Source organism: Aspergillus pseudonomiae (assembly GCF_009193645.1).
Source record: "Aspergillus pseudonomiae strain CBS 119388 unplaced genomic scaffold BDV37scaffold_46, whole genome shotgun sequence".
NCBI lineage: Eukaryota > Fungi > Ascomycota > Eurotiomycetes > Eurotiales > Aspergillaceae > Aspergillus > Aspergillus pseudonomiae.
In genome coordinates, this window is record NW_022476038.1 from 114,172 (window position 1) to 134,462 (window position 20,291).

General features: G+C 48.6%; 7 protein-coding genes across 7 annotated transcripts in view; 4 read left to right on the forward strand and 3 right to left on the reverse strand.

Annotated features, from left to right (window-relative positions):
* Positions 1-1,121: 1,121 nt before the first annotated feature.
* On the reverse strand, positions 1,122-3,481 carry BDV37DRAFT_251691 (aspartic peptidase domain-containing protein). Its single transcript, XM_032082340.1, has 3 exons — positions 2,681-3,481; positions 1,906-2,622; positions 1,122-1,846 (listed from the first exon to the last, which is right to left on the reverse strand). Exons 1-3 carry the CDS (start codon positions 2,854-2,856, stop codon positions 1,135-1,137), a joined length of 1,605 nt encoding a protein of 534 aa, XP_031940154.1. The 5' UTR covers positions 2,857-3,481; the 3' UTR covers positions 1,122-1,134.
* A 354-nt stretch (positions 3,482-3,835) lies between these two features.
* BDV37DRAFT_251692 (uncharacterized protein) lies at positions 3,836-6,021 on the forward strand. Its single transcript, XM_032082341.1, has one exon. The coding sequence runs from the start codon at positions 4,241-4,243 to the stop codon at positions 5,693-5,695; it is 1,455 nt and encodes a 484-aa protein (XP_031940155.1). The 5' UTR covers positions 3,836-4,240; the 3' UTR covers positions 5,696-6,021.
* An 18-nt stretch (positions 6,022-6,039) lies between these two features.
* Positions 6,040-8,199, forward strand: BDV37DRAFT_251693 (LPS glycosyltransferase). Its single transcript, XM_032082342.1, has 4 exons — positions 6,040-6,686; positions 6,758-6,901; positions 6,955-7,031; positions 7,095-8,199. The coding sequence occupies exons 1-4, from the start codon at positions 6,513-6,515 to the stop codon at positions 7,825-7,827; spliced, it is 1,128 nt and encodes a 375-aa protein (XP_031940156.1). The 5' UTR covers positions 6,040-6,512; the 3' UTR covers positions 7,828-8,199.
* Positions 8,200-8,588: 389 nt separating this feature from the next.
* On the forward strand, positions 8,589-11,086 carry BDV37DRAFT_294978 (uncharacterized protein). Its single transcript, XM_032089760.1, has 2 exons — positions 8,589-9,728; positions 9,787-11,086. Exons 1-2 carry the CDS (start codon positions 9,198-9,200, stop codon positions 10,963-10,965), a joined length of 1,710 nt encoding a protein of 569 aa, XP_031940157.1. The 5' UTR covers positions 8,589-9,197; the 3' UTR covers positions 10,966-11,086.
* An 839-nt stretch (positions 11,087-11,925) lies between these two features.
* Positions 11,926-14,054, reverse strand: BDV37DRAFT_294980 (MDR family MFS transporter; the record flags this gene model as incomplete). Its single annotated transcript, XM_032089761.1, has 2 exons — positions 11,926-13,828; positions 13,893-14,054. The coding sequence occupies 2 exons, from the start codon at positions 14,052-14,054 to the stop codon at positions 12,302-12,304; spliced, it is 1,689 nt and encodes a 562-aa protein (XP_031940158.1). The 3' UTR covers positions 11,926-12,301.
* Positions 14,055-14,467: 413 nt separating this feature from the next.
* On the reverse strand, positions 14,468-16,130 carry BDV37DRAFT_251700 (cation diffusion facilitator family transporter). The gene is made up of 2 exons (XM_032082343.1): positions 15,155-16,130; positions 14,468-15,097 (listed from the first exon to the last, which is right to left on the reverse strand). The coding sequence occupies exons 1-2, from the start codon at positions 16,025-16,027 to the stop codon at positions 14,804-14,806; spliced, it is 1,167 nt and encodes a 388-aa protein (XP_031940159.1). The 5' UTR covers positions 16,028-16,130; the 3' UTR covers positions 14,468-14,803.
* A 3,630-nt stretch (positions 16,131-19,760) lies between these two features.
* The window catches only part of BDV37DRAFT_272559 (uncharacterized protein), a gene marked incomplete at both ends in the record, with an annotated part of 1,000 nt that continues 469 nt past the window's right edge, over positions 19,761-20,291 (forward strand). The window contains 2 exons of the mRNA XM_032084890.1: positions 19,761-19,842; positions 19,890-20,223. Of these exons, the coding sequence (XP_031940160.1) occupies positions 19,761-19,842; positions 19,890-20,223 (416 nt within the window). The remainder of the gene's footprint in view (positions 19,843-19,889; positions 20,224-20,291) is intronic.

Below are 20,291 nucleotides of genomic sequence, written 5' to 3' on the forward strand. Positions count from 1 at the left end.
GTCCACAACAAAAAATAATTCAATTAATAAGGAACAGGTATATCCTTCTAAATCAAACCTTAGTAGATCAATACGTGCGTCGATAGTCTATCTCAATTGAATTGAAAACCTGAAAGAAAGGGCGCAGGCCAGATATATATAGTCTGACTGGCACTACCTATCTGACTTCAAGTTCTTGGACAGAGTATTTCGGAAAAAGATTCCTCATCTAATCTAGGCAAGCGTTTTAGCGGGTACTCGCCAGATAGACATAATATAGTCAACACGAGGACAGCGACTGAACATAATGCAGAGACATAATAGGGCCTACTATATTAGTGGTCTGGATACCATGGACTAAATCAACTACCCGCCTAGAATGAGATTTACTTTTTTATACTAGTCTGGCTATTCTTTTAAATAATAAGTCTGACTATTTTAATCTATTCGATAGATTCGCCTATTCAGGTTGTTGTTCGCTTCGATAAGCAAGAGATAAAGCCACATTGTGGGTTTGAGAGGTCGTTGCGACCAAAGCTCAGGTGAAACGATTATAGTGCTAGATGAGACCCATAGACGGGAACTGTTATCTTGATTCCTCGTGGCTTCCCAACGCTGGCCGCAAGAGCAATCACCACAAGGCCGTTCTTTCCAGCCCAAGTAACATTTCACTGTGCCGGTCTCACCGTCTGATCAGCGATATCCACTAAATTAATCAAGGAAAAGCAAGGTAGAAGACATAAACCAAAACAATGGAGTTGCGAGGGCTTTCGGGCTGAAGGCTGGTTTGTATCGACTACGGATAAATCAACCCCAGCAGAGAAATCAAACTACCTAGAGCATATGGAATCTAGAATGGACAAGTGATAAATGATATAACATATGACATCCATCTGCCGCCTGTATACGGCACAATATTTATCCTGCGAGTGATACATCGCTATCGTGTTGGGAACAAATCTAGCTACATCCTGTACATTAGTTGTAGGAAATCCCGGCGAATCAACACGAGTATTATCCAAGATTGGTGTCATATATACAGAAAAATACCTATATACAGAAAACCGCTGTAGCAAGCGCTGACACATAAAAAGCAATGAAGGGTGTAATGCATTATATACATAGTCGTATCCTACCAAAGCCGACTGGCGTACATTATGAGGATGTCCGCCGAGATAGGGGATGACTGGGAAGCTCAAAGATCATCGAAGGTTGACCAACATCACCTGGCACTTCGGCTGCACCCCGATCCATTGTAGGTGCTTCGGCTGCGCCACGGTCTGTTGTCGGTGCTTCGACCGGAAATCGGTTGCGATATTCACCTTTGGGAACCACGGGAATGACTTGATCCGGCGACAGTTGGCCTTTCAGTCTTCGCACTTTCCTGCGATACAAATACAAAGCTAGGAATGCAGCCATGAGGGCAATACCAGCTACAGCACCTACCACAATACCGACAATCGCACCTGTAGACAGGGCTTGGCCTTGCTTTGGGGAGTCCGTTGTCGTAGGCGGTACAGATGTACCGACTGAAGTCGTGGGGGCGGTTGCCTCTTCTTTACATATAGTTCCGCTCGGGTCTATAGCATGATAGTCCTCGTCCTCGGTTATGTTGTTCTGCCAAACGGTAAAGGTTCCCAAATCTTGATTGACCATGAGGTACGCCGCTGTGAAAAACGGCTGCCCAAGATATGTCATCCACTGTGGCTGATCACCGCCGGTAGGGACTCCAACAAGGACCTCACGAGAGGTATCAGAGAAAACGGTCTCGTTCCCAAGTGGGACATAGTCTGGCACGACTAGTTGGTTGTTGGTCACCGTTATCTTGAGCTTGCGATTTAATGTTATGCTGATGTTTCCAGTGAAACTAACGTGTCAGGGGGTCATTAGTTCAGTATCGAAGGATGGTATTATTGCATAACTTACGCATCCTCAACATTGTATAGTAGTCCGTTGTGTGCAGTGCCTCCTGAGGTGCCGAAGGACTTGGCCCCGAATTTAGACTTGAGAGTATCGACGATTGAAGGTGTGAAAGACATGATCTCAAAGGAAGGGTCGAGGCACATGTCAATCGGAGAAGCAAAGGCATTCTGCTCAGTACCATTTTCAAAACCCACATCAATACTTGTGACCGTAGCAACCATCCCGGTTCGGCAGTTCACGTCGTAGTTGAGCCGAAAGGTTTGGTTTCCCCCCTGGGTTTTTGCTTTGTCATACCCTCCGAACACAGCTATTCCATCCATTTGCGTGTCTGCACCTTCCCCCGTAAGACCATAGAAGAGAGACCATGTTTTTGATAGGATGGCGCCCTTCTTTACTAAGGTTTGAAGAAACGTTGACTCTTGGCCTAGGCCAAGAGAATTCATGGTAATACCACCCTTGGTCGTTGCGATGGGAAAGTTGTACAGAGAATAAGATTCATTGAGGTGTAGGATGTCTGCGCCCCTTGGGGGTGTCCCCGTGAAGTCAAAGCCCTGCATTGTCCTATCCTGGGCAGTGATATTGGGCTGGGCAATGTCGGACCATGTTGACGATTTATTAAGCCAGAAGATTCCTCCGCGGCCAACTATGCATGAAGGGTCGTACTCTACGCGGACATCGCAGCCGTGGGTGTCGTCCCAAAGGAATGTGTTGTTTGCGTACCTGAGGGACGAACAAGTTAGCCAGACTCATAAGCTTTCTGACGCGAAAGAGTAAATACCCGGCTGCTACCATGGCGACAGGTTGCGGAGGTGTGCCTAGCTCTATGGGGATGCCCCTTCTGACGCTGGCATCGAGGACAGTGACATTTTGGTAGGGTAGCGTTACCACCCCGGATCCAACGCAATCACCCAAAGCCTCATAGGCAATGCCCAACCAAATCAAGGCCCTCCACATTCTAAGGGAAAAGCAGGGGAGCTCCTCGGGGTGCTATGTTTTAGTGAAGGGAGTGTGAATATTAACATAGCCGGGTAAGACGGATGTGCCAGGGAATTCATAATAAGAAGTTCAAGCAGGGAGCCTCAGGCTGACTTTGACACTAACACAGTATCGGCTGTGTTCACCATTTATTTAAGCGCCGACTTCCTGTAAGAGGAGAGGGAGGGGTCGTCTTTGTTGGCCATTGCGGCCACCATGAGCTGCGGCTTCACGCCGAGACATAATTAGAAGGACTAGCGCATTGCTTACTCCTTAGAGAACTAAACGGTCCGTAAACAGCTCACGGAAACCCATCCTAGCGGGTATCATGGGCCAGCATCGCAACCTAGCTCTGTAGTCCGCGAGTTGTCGCACATTGTGACCCCAACAGTAAGCAGAGTTGGACCAAGGAGAGAGCCTCCCTCCAGGTCACCAGCGTTGATTATCACGCAGCCCAGAAAGATTGTCGAGCACAATACCAACTCCCTGCTATGGTCTATGGAGCTGGTAATTAGTTCAAGTCGGCTACTGGGATGTGTTGGGGACACCCAACTCAGGGCTTGGGGCTAGTTTCAGTTGCCGCAGTCAAGTTGCATGAAGCGGGAACCTTGTCCACCTAGCTCAGCCCGTGAACCGATGGGTTAGTTATTTCAATATTTTTTCCTTTCTTGGTTGGCCCGCCCCCATTGCGAGGGGATTTAAGTGAGATATTTAATACTATAGGAGAAGTAGTAGTATCCACCCTGGCTGTGACAGAGTATGCCTACCGACACAAGGTGTTTTATCATGTACATACCTCCAATATAAGAACAACATTAATCGGACCGACCCGTGTGCTTTGTTCATGGGTTTTCCGACATGTTTTTCCTTGGGTTGGGAAACCAGTTTAATTACCTTCCGCCTTTCCAGGGGCGAGACGGCGGTATCAGACCCTGGTAATGGTACCGTTCCACTTCCCCACACTCAGCGAGTGCGCCAATTATGAGGAAACCACACGTGGGGTCACGATTTCGATCGCCGTCACGCAATTGCGAGCCTTGAAAAGCAGAAGGGTTCAAGGTTCTTGCCCTGTACGACAGGTGCCCACTACTCCGTACTGAGCATAGTATTTCCTTGTATCCAGGCACATACATACAATACACCATGTCTTTACCTTACTACGGACTACGTACTAGAGCAACTTGGCCTGTCTTGGCTCCCTGGGTCGTATTTTCCCTCCAATTTTCCTCGTGTCTGGAGTGATACCGACTCAATCCCTGTCCAGACAGTCCTTGGTCAGGAATGGTTGTTCTGACGCTAGAATAGGAACAACGTTGTCTGTGTTTCTCGTCACTAGCTGTGGTATTATTATGTCACCGGAATAATGCCCTCGACTCGCTTCTTCCGGACGCGTCAGTCAGTGAAATCGATCATTGCAGCCGCTGTGTTTCTCACTGCGGGCATCGTTTTTCTTCTCTCGAAATCCCACCACTTTGCAGAGCCCATCAACGGTGTCCCACTCACTTCCCTGGAGGGGATTGCCCCCGAGAATGAGAACGATGGAACCGAGTCTGGCGATTGCTACGTGGACCTCGATCTTCTGAAGTCCTACGGATACAAAGATTCGGCACAATATGAGCGCTGGGAGATCGCGGTACGAAGGTCAGCTGCGTTTACGGGCTTCTCCGACAAATTGAACGTACCCGTCCCAACCTTTCAGAAAATCTCGTTAAACACGGATAAGCATCGGATGTTTCTTTCGCAGGCGCGATGCAGTCCCACCGTCACAATCGAAGCCCCCATCCCAAGGGCACGCGCGGACGCATCGCATATGGCTTTCGGGGTTTCTACGTCCCTGGAACGACTGAGTGAGTCGTTGGAGCCGTTTGCCCACTGGGCTGGCGGCACAGGTGCTCGAATCTTTGCCATGGTCGATGTGGTACCCAAGAAGGAAAAGGCCAAGGTTCTCAGTCGGGCACAGGAGCTGAACATTAAGCTGACCATCATCGAGTCAAGGGAAGAATGGCTGGACCGATACTTCCGCTTGACCAAAGTCCTCTGGGATAATCGCGATGCGCATACGCAATGGGCAGTTATCATCGATGACGATACGTTCTTCCCGTCGATGTCGAACCTAGTCGAACGGCTTGCTACCTATGATGCTACGAAACCCTATTACATAGGCGCGCCGACCGAGAACTGGGGACAAATGAATATCTTTTCATACATGGCGTATGGCGGTGCGGGGATATTTCTCTCTATCCCCTTGCTTCAACAGATGAACGACGTCTACGATGAATGTTATGCGTTCAAGGACCATGGAGATAAACGGATTTCCCAGTGTATCTATCAACATACTACGACCAAGCTCACCTGGGATCGAGGACTTTTCCAGGTGGACTTTGGCGGCGACGTGACGGGCTTTTTCGAGTCTGGCCGACCCTTGCCACTTTCTATACACCACTGGAAATCGTGGTACGACCTGGACGTGGTTGCCCTCAGCAGAGCGGCCGACATCTGCGGCGATGACTGTCAGCTTCGGCGCTGGCGCATATCAGATAAATGGTACTTTGTCAATGGGTTCTCTTTGGTTCAATATTCATCGTCGATGAATGACATGACCGGTATGGAACAGACGTGGGATCCTAGTGATTGGGCCCGTGAACAAGGCTACGCGTTCAGTTTGGGACCGTTGCGGCCGAAGGACGAAGGGAAGAAATCGTATCGGATGAAGAGCGCAATTTTAGAGGATGGGCGACTTCGACAGGTATATGTCTACGAGCCCGAGGAACCTAGCCCTCCCCAGATTTTAGAGGTTGTCTGGACCGTCATGAATTAGAAGTATATATTACTCTGCTGTATATTGATTGGAACTTGGAAACCGCAGAGAACAGAAAGAGTCTTCACCTTCCTTGTTTTACGTATATTTGTGTCGACGATCGGATTGTTGCGGATGATCTTTATTTTTGATACTTTATTTTATTTATCTTTCTTTCCCTGGCTTCGTTTCCAAGGGTTGAATCTTGGTTCCTTATGGTACCCAGAGAAAGATCAACCCATCACCATATTTACATAGATGATAGATCCAGCTCCGGGATGGATTCTTTTGAAATGTTACAGACTTACAGTACACTGCGTGACATGTGTGGGTCCCTGTTGCAATTCGTGCGAGGCAATTTGAATTTCCCGAGATTAATTACGACAACCGCCTGTCGAGTGTCGTTTTGTAAGATAACGAAAGACGGGCCCCACTCCGCAAGGGCCTTGACTTGGGAAAAACGATAATCCAGCCCTACCCGGAAAAGGCAGCTGGGCGGCTACTGACAAGTCTCACACACTCTCATTTGAAAAGCCCAAGAAAAAGATGACTTCGGCCCCACCGGAAGCTCCAATCTAATCTCACGGAAACTGATGTCAAAGACTGACCCTTCGCCAAGACTCAAGAGTCGGACCAGCGAATCCGCGGCGCTAGTCTCATCTGCGAGAAAATGCTGCCGATCGTTGAAACGAGCTGATGTGGGTAAATCTGACAAGACACTCCAACGCTTCCCTGGAAAAAGACCCTAATGTCCATCACCGCCGCCGTGGTCTTTTAAACCACTCGCGCCGCCAACGCCAGCCTTTATCCCCTCGTTCCGGTCACGGAATTCATCGCCATGATGCAACGTTTCAGCTGCAGGACAATAACGGTCGCAGTAGTCGTCACCTACGCGCTAGGTTGGTTGCTATGGTTTCGCAATCGAACCGACGGGTCGTGGATTGCAGCGACCACATACGCCGCCGCCGCCGCCGAAGATAACCTCCTCGACGTGAAGAATGCCACTCTAGGGGTAGGTTCCCCATGGGACGCGATGATGACCATCCGCCACCCCGCCACTTTCCCGCTGACACACTCCTTCAGTTCCAGAAGCTTTTCGCTATCGGCTTCAAGGAGCGCACCGATAAGCACGATGCGATCGCGCTAGCAGCATCCTATACCGGCCTGGAAGTCGATTGGCTTGAAGGTGTCCGTGCCGCCGATATACCCCCTAAAGCATATCCAGGTGTTCGTTCCCATTGAAGATACCCCTGCACCTGGCCCTCCTGACAACAGACTAGGTATGGACGGAGGAGAAACATCGCGATAAGCCGGCCGAGCTTGGAAGCTGGCGTGCCCACATGAACGCTCTGCGACAGTACGTGATTTGTTACGGGAAAGGGATACCCATGTCGGACTAACGCAGGCTTGGTTTGCATAGTATCGTGGAAAACAAAATCAGCAGCGCTGTCCTTATGGAAGATGATTCGGACTGGGACGTGAACATCAAGACACAGATGGTCGAATTCGCACGGGGCACCAGGGCGCTTCAGGGAACCCAGGGAATCCCATTCTCCCCGTATGGCGACGGCTGGGATATGCTATGGCTAGGACATTGCGGAATTAATTCTCGCGGGGAGCCGAAGTTCTACGTGATCCCTAACGATTTGACTGTTACGCCGCGACCCCACCAGAACGAGTTTGTCCGTCCACCCTTGGCAGAGGACCCCAACTTCCAGAGCCATCGTCTTATATTCAATGCCGATAACGCCATCTGCTCGTGGGCCATGGCATTTACCTACGAAGGTGCCCGGAAAGCACTGACTGCGTTGTCCTACGTGGGTATCGACGAGCCTGTCGATCTAGGGTATAACTTCCTATGCACCAATATTCTACATGTGCCATATCAATGCCTGTCGTCGCATCCTAGCATCATGGGTACCTGGGCGCAACGGGGCCCAGCTTCGCGGGATTCAGATATTACTGACGGGGACGATACATGGCATGAAGCAAGCTCACGGTCTCTGACTTATAGCACTATGCTGAATATTCTCCCGCTCGCAAATAATGAGACGATCTTATCAGCAACATGGGACGATGTGCCGAAGCCCAAAATCGATATTACGACGTTTGAGATACCCAGTGGTTATTTGTACACTCCCGATCTTGCGTGAATGTTTCTCATATCTGTACCTTGCTTTTCATTTATTTAATTTTTTTTTGTCTAATTTACATGACATTTCTTAAGTATGTATCGAACTGATATGATCACGCTCTGGAGCAATGACAACAGTCTGATAGATGAACTTGGAACTTGATTCCGCAGCAGCACCGAAAGTGTTGAATTTGGATTGTGTAGGTTTTCGGTGACTTTGGAGACCTATATTTCATACCCATGTCTAGCAGAGTAGGAAAGGGTTGTCGAGCTCCTCTAGACGATGATCGCTTAGATGATTTCTGGTTTGATTCTTCTACATTTTCTCTCCGTGTCCGCCCAATTCTTCTTTCGCATACTTTACCCCTACATAAGATTCACATTGCGTAGATAAATTGATGAAGACTAAGAAGTGATATACTATCTGCCAGTAAAGAACCATAGGTTTAATCAACCTCCCCGTGTCAAGGAGCTACGGTTTCATGCGCTACTTAATAATTCCCAACAAGTCATGTCCGATCTAAGTAAGTTCCCTCGTATAGGAGATTCACGCACACATTTGACACTTCGCTATTTCTTACAAGCCATCTAGTATATAGGGTCAGTTCAGAATGGCGAGAAATGAATGGAGGCGCGCCAACCCATAATTAGACTAGCGTAGAGTTGAGTTCCATGTGACACGCTAACCCGGTTATGGACGCCCTAGGATCAGTGACCCCGTCATAACCTAACACAGGGGCGAAATCGAATCCCTGAGCGTTGTGGTAGCGCGTCCGGACAGCCTTTTTCAGTAACTCACCCAGGTTTCTAGATAGACAGACGGCATATAGGATATTGGGTGGCCTGTCTCCTTAGGCGGCTGTAAATCGTGTATTGTATATATTGTTTTGCGTTTCCCTTCCGCCCTGAGTCTAAGCCTTTTATTGGCCGGCAGGATATTATATGAAAGAAGACCGGGCAACCGTGAACAACATTGAAAGAATCTTCCCGGGCGGTGGGAAATGAAAATCGACCACAATCTTATATGGATGGATCCACTCGCTTTGCAGAGACTGTATTCCATTTCGAGTCCCAGGAGCGCATACCTGCAACGCCGCAGTTGCTCCTCTCTGCACATATCCATATATGCTCAACTAGTCAAAACCAGGCGTCCGTACCATCGTGTGCGTTGTGGGCTGGGCTTAGCAATTGGGAGCGGCTGAATTGGGTATATCCGAGCGAAGGGCTAGCGACCATTGACTTGGAACATATAGCTTTGACCTTCGATATCTATCTATCCCGTGGCCGACAATTTGCCGAACCTGAAGAGCCATATCGGCCTGTATCTGTTCATTGACTGACCAAGGGTAGTACATCGCTAATTATCTCTTCCATTTCTTGCCATTCAAAATGGCTGTCAATTCTTATCAATGCACAACAAACCCTCTCTTGATCCCGGAAATCGTCGGACTCGTCATGGAAAATGTCGATACGGTCCCAGATCTTTTGAACTGTGCCCGCGTGAATCGCATGTGGATGGTGCCGGCCTTAAAGAACCTATACCAGGGCTCCTTGAACGACATGCAATTCCGTACGCCGGGCATTGAATCACTCAATTGTCTCTTTGTAGCATCAACGGAGCGCTTTACCCGAAATATGAGCCTTGTGAAGCATCTTCTCCTTGCGCCCGAGTACCCAGCCCGCAATTGCGTTGGCTCATGTGGTAGGCCTATATGCTTTGACTTCGTCCGCGTGTTGCGCTATCACCCACAGTGCGGGCTGCTTCTGCGGGCACAACCAAGGGGTCTCACAAGTCTCATGATCCCCTTTGAGATAATGCGTCTTCGTCTGGAGTTAATTGCGGACTACCTTGGTAAAAGCCCCGTTGAGTTTTTAGCTATTAATAATTATGACTGCACACGCATAGTATGCTACGGCGGGGTAAGTCGTCGTCAAATTCATGACCGCTATTTTTGAGAAACATGTCTAATCCCCACAGGGGGAATTCCCAAACCTCAAAGCTCTCACAGTTTATATCTCAGAAGATGATCCTGCAATTGGTGGTATCTGCCGACTGCTGATGATTCGTGATCTAGAGTTTGTTTACATCGAGGAATGGCATGAACTTGGTGCATTCGAACGCTTCGAACTCTCAGGGAGGCTCCTACCCCATCTCCGAGCACAAAAAAACCTCAAGGCATTAGTACTATCCATCCGCGGCTGTGGTAACCCGTTAGCAGAGGAGGAAGAGGAACCACTATGGCCAAGGTTAAAGGCGTTGTACATCGACCGTCCGGATCGAGAATGGTTTGTCCAATTGCCAAAGTTCAAGGACCTGCAAATATTCAAGTTGCTGGACCTTACGAGTGACGCGTACATAAACGCAGCGGTTGCGAAATGCAAGCACCTGCGGGTCCTTGAGCTTCCAAATCTGAGACTCGATGCTACTGATGAAAATCAGGTTATGGAAACATTCCTGGATATTGCGCGTGGCTGCCCGCTTTTACAAAAGCTTTCTGTGAAAGTCCTTTCCGGTACCTGGCATGGCGAGGTAACGAAACCCCTACTATCTAACCTATTGAGAGCCCTTCCTCGCTTGGAGGTCTTGGGGCTGGGTTTTCAGTTCCGCGTGTACGGCACAGAGCTTGAAGATCTTGCACATCACTGCCCACGCCTGACCTTCCTTGAGCTGCCTTCCGCGGAGTTATTCATCTCGCTCTCGCAAATGTCACGAACGCTCCCACTCCGGTACTTGGAAATCATGCGCTTTTACCAAGTGTGGTTCAAGTACCCGCTGCCCTTCATACGAGGGGTCAACTTCTATAATCTTGTTACTGAGTGGATTAGGATATTTCCGAAGCTTCGAACAGAGCCGTGTTCGAATGATGTTGAGTACAACCCGGGGATATTATCAGGGGAAGAAGAGTATTCCATTGACCACCGTGAGGAGCTATCGTTTCCAGATGACGATGAAGACCGTGAAGATTCTGAATGGCATGTAATACGGGCGAAGCTCTGGCAAGCCTTGGGATATGGCAAAGTTGATGACGGCGTCGATAACAGGCTCCATTATATGTGGCAGACTAACCTGGAAATCGAGACGATCGGTTGGCCTGTGCTCTCTTCAAAGGCATTTATACATCCAGTGTGGCACTCGTCGACCCTCACAAAGTACTGATCATTTGTGGACGGGCAACAGGGTAAGGAAAGACGATGAGCAAGATTAAATGGCCGTTGATATCCCATGCATATGTGTGATGCGGGTGCGACCTCATATGAAGGGAGAATGGCCTCATTACTGTCAAAGTTTTTCATGTCCATAAGAGTGTCTACGGAGCAACTCTCAAACCAGCGGCCGCAGGAGACCCACGCTCCAGCTTCGTTTGCCGTGCACTGAGGGTAAGGCCCACCGCATGGATCAGTAGCGACTCAATGCTGAAGCCGTGGACTACTGCATATTCACGAAGAAAATGCATCCGCGATTTAGCGCTGTGAATATCCTTTATTTGGATATACCATTTATACTAGACCTATATGTACATTGTGTACCAACAAAGAATAGACTTCGATCGTGAGGCTCACTTGGCAGCAGTGATAGTGTCTCAATTTATGATAAAGTTCCAACTTGGCTAGAGCTGACATCAATTTGTGTACAAGCTTGTCGAATCCAGTACTCTAAAGCTTCATTTTCTCTTTTACGGCCACTTGTTCGCCGGGTCCAAGAATCATGATTCCCCAGGAAGGTCCTACCCTAAGTCCACAAATTGAGAGGTAGATGTTGCTTTTTGGGGCATAGTCATAATCAGATTCAGCTGAATCATAATGCAGGCTGGAGCCACGACAGAACACGACCTATCTGCAATTTATGCATAGTAAGGAAATTAGTATCAGAGTTTTTCTAGTTCACTACAAAGATGTCATCCTGCTTTTTCTTCGTTAAGAACAGGTGTATTTTTATTGCTTATGTTGCACTTGCTTGATGATCCTTTCTGCATTCCTTCATGTCTCATTATGCTACTGTTTGTGTACTGTTAGGTATCTTCATAGGTATGTGAGACACATATGTGATTGCAGACGATAGTTTCGGTTTATTCAAGTATGTACTGCTGCTCTATAGTTGGCATTATATAGGTATCTCGGAAGCGTGATCACATTCGCCTCTTGGCCCAATTCTCCCCCCAGTACAAAGGGGTTTCAGTTGCATATCTTTGAAAGACTCCCCGATATCCCCTACGCCCAAGGCAGCTAGCATTTCTGCATCCCAGCTAGCTAACCCACTGCAGACCCAGACTGCCCAGGAGATCAGTCGAGCAGATGTCAAATTTAATTCCTCATTCCTGAGCCCAAGATATCCTAGCCGTTCATTGGTAATCACCATATTGAGAATCCCAGTACCAGCCCTTCGAGTCAAACCTCAACCGGAATCTACAACGGAATGCAGATTCCGCTTGGAAGACCACCGGAGCGATATCTCGCACCAAAAGAATCCACATCTATGCCCTACACTCGTATCACTAGGATTTAGATTCGCGCTTCGTCAACCGTTGTACCCCCGTCTTCGTTTCGGTATGTTCCGTGCTCATATGTCGCTGCTTGATAAAAGCCCCCGCCACCAACCCCACAGCCGCCACGCCCGTATACACAATGAATATATTCCGGAGACTCCAGGCATAAGCACCCTGCGCCGCGCGACGGTGCACAGGATCCCGGATAGACTTGACGACTTCGACATTTGCCGCTGCATGATCACCGGCCAAGGCGTCGAGGACGGGTGCACTGAGACCCGCGGCCACGAGTGATGAATGGCGAGTGTTCATACCATTCTGGAATATAACACCCCCGAGCACGATGGACAGGGATGTCGCCAGATTGCGGATGAAACTCATGGTCGCCGTGGCAGAGGCCGTATCCGCCTGACTAACCGTATTCTGGATAGCGATGACAGGCGTTTGGAACAAAAGCGCGGTGCCCATCCCGCCGATGATCTCGAACCCGACGATCCTCGCCACTGATGTGTCGACCCCGAGGTTGATATATAACCCCGTTCCCAACGTCATGAGTGCTAGCCCGGCCCATGTGATTTCTCTGTAGCGACCTGTCCGGGAGATCGCGATGCCGGCTAGGATGTCCACGGCCGCTTCGGTGACCATCATGGGTATGATCAGGATACCGCTGCGGAGGGGCGAGGCCTGCTTGACGCTCTGCAGGTATAGTGGGAGGTAGAATTCCACGCCGATGGAGACCATGCTGTGCGCGAAGGCGACAAGGATGATGGCGTTGTTGGACCAGTTGCTGAATATGCTGAGAGGCATCAGCGGGTACTTGGCCAGTCGTTTCTCGCTGAACACGAAGAAGCCGATCATTGCTGTTCCGAACACGATCAGACAGATGACTTTCGGGCTGCTCCAGGGGAATATCGCGCCGCCGAAGTCCAATCCCAAGAGTAATAGCAGAGTGACTGCTAGTATGCAAAGCGTGCCGAGCCAGTCCACGGCAACGATGCCTTCGCGTAACTTTGTGCGGGGGTTGTGCACATCCAGGAAAAACAGCAGGAGTGTGAATGAGAGCCCGCAGACGGGGAGGTTGATCCAGAAGCACCACCGCCAGGAAACAAGCTCCGTGAATGCGCCGCCGATTAGCGGACCGGCTGAGCCAGCAAGGGCCCAGGTGAACCCCATCATACCAAGGTATAACGCGCGGGTGCGTATGCTGAAGAGGTCCGAGATGACGATGAACACTAATTGCATGAGACCTCCCCCCGCTGCGCCTTGCAGCGCTCGCGCAGCAATTAGCATCTCCATGTTTTTGCTCAGTGCTGCGATTATACTCGCGATGGCAAAGAGTACTACTGCCGCGAGGAGAACCGGCTTACGACCCCAGATGTCGCTAAACTTGGCCCACATGGGCGCTGTGGCGGCATTGGCTAACAGGTATGCACCTCCAATCCAGGTATAGCCTGCAGCGGAGTGCAGGGCCGCCGATATTGTGGGGATTGAAGTCGCGACAATAGTCTGGTCGAGTGCTCCTACGAAGAGGACGAGCTAAAGTAAATTGACACTCGTTAGCTACTAGCTTGTTACGAAGAGAAGGAAGGTATTCGAGTACATTGAGAGCGAGTATGATAGCGGTGATACGCAGCTTGGTACGCATTTTGGGGGCTTCGAATAAATCCAGCTGCTCTATGGTCTGGTCATTTGGTGCTCGTGAGGGACCTTCAGGCGCAACGGCCTCGAGGGCCTTGACGTCTTGCTCAACGGTCACTTCCATTTGGCCGGTCAATATTTGACTAGAACTGGCTTTCTTTTGTGGAATGAAAAAGGACGTCAGAGAGAAAGATATGGCCGCTGAGAACGTTTTGGATAAAGGGCGGGTTTTAGGTGAGCTAAGATACGTAATTTTGGACCCATTGCACCATCGCGCCCTTTGAGTGACATTTCTCATGCAACCCTGGATTGCCCAATGATCGCCGGACAGAATTGATAAGCCCTGAGTACTACGCTAATCCTGATACAGCCCCGAGTAAGAGCTGAGACTTGCTTGCCTATAGCCAAGTATATAGTGTTATAGCAAGGTTTTACATCCGGACTCAGGATTAATAAGGGCGAGAGGCGTAAAGCAGCCAACCCGTCCCCGAGCTCTGAATTTGCAAAACCCTGCCATAGTGGAATCACACTTTAATCCGAACTACCCGCATAGAAAGGGATTGGCTAGTCAAATACATAACAAACAGTACTCAGGCTCAGTCCCACGTATGGCCCTGGACACATTTTCACAACACGCCTAGGGAAAATCCAACTGACCACATTTCCGAGAGTCAAGACAATCCGTTCTTGATAGTAAACCTTCATACATGGTCGTAAAGACATCGATCTTTGTGTGTGGTTAGACTTTTGACCCGCATCAGTAAATGACCAGGTGTCGGTTCTAGAACAGAAGATATAAGTTTCAGATAACGAGGCTCTCGGTACCTGCTAGCTATGTTATCTGTCAAGAGAGAGAAAGACCTCTGGTACGACTTAGACCCTTTGATCCTCATCCAGGGCCTTATTATTCAAGGTAAAGAACTTCTTGACTATAGATCTGATAGAAGGACTCGGCCCCGAGGTGTCGTAAATAGGTCTATGCTCCTCATGAACATCGTGCAGATATTCATAGTCAACATGAACAAAAGCCCGTTCGACGCCAGTAAGCCCCTCCAGTTTCCGCTGGAGCTCTTGGCTCACGTCGTGAGATTCCTGGAGCCTGGTTTCTTTGTCCATCACGATATCCACCTCGACGTAAAATTGCTGACCCACATGATACGCTCGGCACTAACAAGGGACAATCAGATATGAGGAAACAAAGACAGTTATTTGACAGAAACCCACCGTGTCAACCTTCTGAATTCTGGAGTCATGAGTCAGCGTCACGTAGACGCACTTGTTGATGAAAGTCCGAGGGGCGCCTTTGCCAATCAACAACCACATATTCTCGAAGGCTTCAGAGACCCATGAATACAGAATAAGAAGTGCAATACATGTCGCACCGATCGGGTCAAGGTACCACACAAATCGCTCTCCGACAACAGCCATGATGAGACCGAAGCCGTTCACGGCCAGGTCATTGCGGTGATCGATGAAAAAGACATGGGCTGCAGGGTAGCGCCGTAAGCTGAAGCAGTACACAAACAGACAGAATTTCGAGAAGATGGCCACGCCGACACAGATCAGGGGGATCATAGCGAGGCTCTCGGAATCTGTCTCGCCGGCTGCTAGCGACTTGGCGGATTCAATGATAAGCTGGATCGCCACGGTAGTCATCAAGGCGCAGAACATGATGACTCCCATTGTTTCTGCCCGTCTGCGTCCCACCGGATACTGGTAGGGCTTGGGTTTAGTGGACATGCGCGATGTGATCAACATTATGATGGAGGAGACGAGGTCCATAAAGGCGTCCGCAGCGGTCGCGAAAAGTGACAAAGAGCCAGTGGATATGGCGGCATACAGTTGGATAACGAACAAGCAGAAGTTGACGACGAAGCTGGCTCGGACAGCTAATTTGACCTTCCCTCCGTTCTCCGCATGATCTTCCGCCTCCATCCGCTCCTCCTGGCTGCTCTGCAGAAATCCATCGATCAATTCATTCTGTTGCACATAGAAATCGTTCTTTTCATCTGATGCGCTGACGAGAGGCATCCATCGCTTAGTGGGCTTCACTTCCGTTTTGTATCTCAGTAGGTCGAGGGGATCTTCGGGGGTCATCTTGCAGTCGTAGTATACGCACGATAGGGCTGTCCGCAGCTAATTACCCTATCGGCGTGGTGGAGCATTGTGAGACATGGAGCAAATGAGAGGCGACCATAGGAAAGTAAGTACCACTCACTTGATGAACGTCTACGCCTCGAAAGGTGGTTCCTTTTCCCACAATGAAGTTTGCACAAGGTACTTGGCAGGAAGAACAAGCCTCGGCGACGGAAGTCTTCAAATCTTCGGTGCCCGGTTTCGGGGGGTGACTCAAATCCCTATCGGAGAAACAAAAGAAAGAAAAGGTGGCTTAGCTCTGCCAAGGGTCTTGGAAAAACATCTAGAACGACAAGTCAATAGCCCTACCCCACACGACTCCGTTCATCAAACACCAGGTGGGACTTTGAGTGGATGAGAAGAGTCAGGCTCACCGCTCATAGCTTTTGTTTCTTTGAATGTCTTCTGAGGTTGACCACATTTTTTAAACGTTATATGATGTAGTATTTGTCAAAATAGGTGTAAACAACCATTCATATAAGCCTGTACATAGTAACTAGGCAGAGTTGGCAGTCATTCTTCATGACTCTCTCGTCCACAACACTACAACGTGACTGCTATCACTAGAGTACCTAAGCAGCCCTCACCAAGGCTCCGCTATGAGATCAGCGTAAACCTCACGAGTCAGGGACTCATATTTCTTTAGTACTCTACTTCCTGATTTTGCTCCACTTAAGCTACTTCGAAAAAGGGCTTGGGGCCCACCCTATCACCTGACTCCTCCCCACTTTTATCTTATCAATCTTCCCATCTTTGGGTGGTCACCGGTTTTGGCTTGCTGAGCACTGAGCGGTCAAGTTGGGATGAGGACATTCCAACTACTTGTTATACGCATTTACTGTGCTTTTTGATAAAATATTACGTGTTTGTGTGGCTTGTGTCCTGATGAAATAGCCGAAATGCTATAAAAACGTGCTCACTAATGATTAAATATATATTTATCGCTACGGATTTTAAGAAACTTCAATGCTACCGCCAAGCCGATATATATGTGTTTGATAAATCAATTAAGTACTGCTGTTGTGGCGTGACTGCTGGAACCTGACTTGGGTTCAGGTTAAGGTCAACACCCTACAAAAATGTACAATGAGCTAGGATATTCCGAATTGCTAGGAGATTGGCACCGAAGTGCTGAAGGATGGGGTCTAGGACTGTCGGAAGTAGTACGCTTTTCGTTCTAGCTACCCTACTAAGGGACTAGTATTGAAATTATAGATATGCAAGAAGAAGTAGAGCACATGATTATTCTTACAAATAGTTGACGGCGTATATAGACTCGATATGAGGTCTAGACAACTGCATCTCCGAAACGCGCAGACAAGACTCAACTGAAGAGCTCAAGAGGGGCTGACGTAGGCTGGCGGGCTCGGCCTACGTTTTTGCGCTGATGTATAGAACCATGTACGCATCAATAGAGAGCACCAGTGTCAACATTCACATTTAGTAGGTACGATTGTGTCAAACGGGGAATACATTAAATTACGCAGCGCCCATCGTCTACATGGTCCTTTGTCCGTTTTGCAAGGCGAGCTTTAGCAAGGGTACAGGTGGCTGATAAAGCATGTGGCACCATCAAGCAATACCGCAACATTACAACTGGCAAGACAAATCTCTGCTAGCCCTGAAATTACTAGGCTTTACAGGTGTCCTCCAGATAGCTCGTTAACGTCACCGCTTGCTAGACTACTAGTACCTATTAGTATTTTGGAACTCAGCGCTAAGAGGGCACAGACACCGCTTATCACGACTCATGTTCGGCGAAGAGGCACCGAAATTTAGATGGAGAAAATGGAACAAATAAAATATCGCGAATCGGGAAGGACCGGAGATGCAGCTAGGAGACTACTGCCAATGTAGGGCTTCTGCTGTCATGCATTCACGTGAAGCCTAATCAACCAACACATTGCCCCTGACTCATTTTACACCTTCTAAGGATCTGCTGAGTTATTTACTGGATCTCGAATCGAATGACAATTATCAGACAATCATAATGAACAATGGGACCCTCATGCCTGGAAATGATCGACAGGGTCGGTATATGTCGCCCTCAATGACCCCCACCACTACCACTAGTACACCTGTGGCTACTTTTATAGAGTTGTCCATGGCTCACTGTAAACGCGGGGTGAGCTTAAACACCTTTGTTCCGCCCAAGATACCCACCATCTTACAACAAACGCCCCACACGATTCATCGCCCAGGGTAAGGTGAATGCTTGGTAGGCCGAGATAGTCCAGGCCGACTGCCATGAACCAAGTTGCTTCCAATATCTCTGCACAGGGAGCTAAATCAGGATCTACTGAATGGAAGCACTTATTTGATATCTACCAGTGCTGTAGTTGATCTATAGCTTCTGGTATGGGGAACACAACATCTCTCGACTCCCGTTTAATAGGTGCGATCATAGTCCGGTAGAATTCTCTGCACATAGACCAGCTGCTATGCCACAGTCAATCCTGGACCTCGACCTGTCACAGTGTGCCATAGCAAGGATTTTCCCTTCCTCATAGCTTCAGGATATTTAACTTATAACATTCTGAGAAGGTCAGCTGTATAAGCGAGCTGTATTTATGTAAATGGCCAGGGCTGGATGCACGCGACAGCGCGGTCCTTAAAACTTTACAGATCTAATCCACAAACATCACCAACAAGATTCATAACCAGGAAAAATGGACTCCCAAGCAGCTCGTGACATGTTCCCAAGGCAGGGCATAGTAGCTTCACAAGGGGATAGGTTAACGGAGCGGTTTACTTGCGGACTGGATTTCCGTTCTTGACTTTCTGAATAAATGCCTCAAAATACTCTTTATTCTTTCTTTAGTCTGTATCTAGAACAAGCCTCTTGTCTTGGTTTCGAACCAAGCTAGACGCGGGTATCATATGACTAGACCAGAGTGTTTGCCAAGTTGCCAAGTTAGAAGCAAAGGGAGGAAAGCTAAATGAAGGTTTGAATCCAGAATCGACGACGGAAGCCAAGAATATCTTATATGGATCTACCGCCGGCTAGAAGTGTCTACCGGAACTTTATTGCTTTTAATAGTGCCTCGAACTTCAGAGCAGCGTCTGGACAATCCAGCACAAAACCTTACAGTCAGGAAGTCTAGACTGTATATAAGTAAGACTATACGGGCTCTGTTTCTGGTTCATTGTTTTAAGTTTTGAGGTTAGATATACCGATTGGGCAAGGCTTGTGTTCATTTTTCACACCTCTATAGGTCAGGTCTCAGGCTTGGACCAGTGGAACTGCATACAACTGTGAACGGCTAGACATTTCAGCCACTCGACTATGCCATAGCTCACGCGCAAAGGTTTGAAACAATTAACCCCAGTAGGATGTATCAGCCGACTCCTTACCACATACAGGCCCTTGACAAGCTATCGGTGAGTTCTACCTGCGAATAGTATTATGTACCTTGGATCAAGTGAAATTCGTATTCAGGTTTGGATCTCCCTACGCAGATAGTAGGGTTAATGTTAGAGTTTATCTAGGACTAGGTGAGGTGATACTACTAAGAATAGACTGGGTTATGTCATGATGTTTCTATCCTCGCTTGCAGCTCTGGCCCAGGCTCTACATACAAAAGGGTTCTGCCAGAGATGTCATGGCTACAAATTTTGAATGTTGGAATTAATCTGACGCAAGTGTCACCCACATTGTTCAGCCTAGCCAACAGCAATCATTACCCCTTTAACCATGAAGGTCAACCTGGCTTTCTTGTTTCTTTTCATTCTCAGCCTCGCAGCTGCCTCTGCAGTAACAGATCCTTACCTCGAAGGTGTGTCTCTAGACCTTCTCATAATGCATGTGGCTAAACCTGTATAGCTCGTGAGGCAGATGCGTATGAAGATGGCCTCTACGAACGTGACTCTACCGTGAAGCACCTCCAGCGCGACCACAGTTGTAACCAGCAGGAACCCCGATGTGAGCCAGGACACTGGAATTCGAACAGCTGCAAGTGTAACGGTCAATGGTGCGACAATTTTGATCCCCATTGCAACAACTGGAGCTGGAACCAGTGCAAATGCATAAAAAAGTGCGACCGCCCTGACCACCGCTGCAAGCCCGATGACTGGGATTGGAACAGTTGCCACTGTAAGGGCAAGTGGTGTGATAATTACGATTCCAACTGCAAAACATGGAATTGGGATATGTGCCAGTGCAAGAAAGTCTGCGACAAAGCAGATCCTCACTGCAAGCCCGATGACTGGGATTGGAATAGTTGCC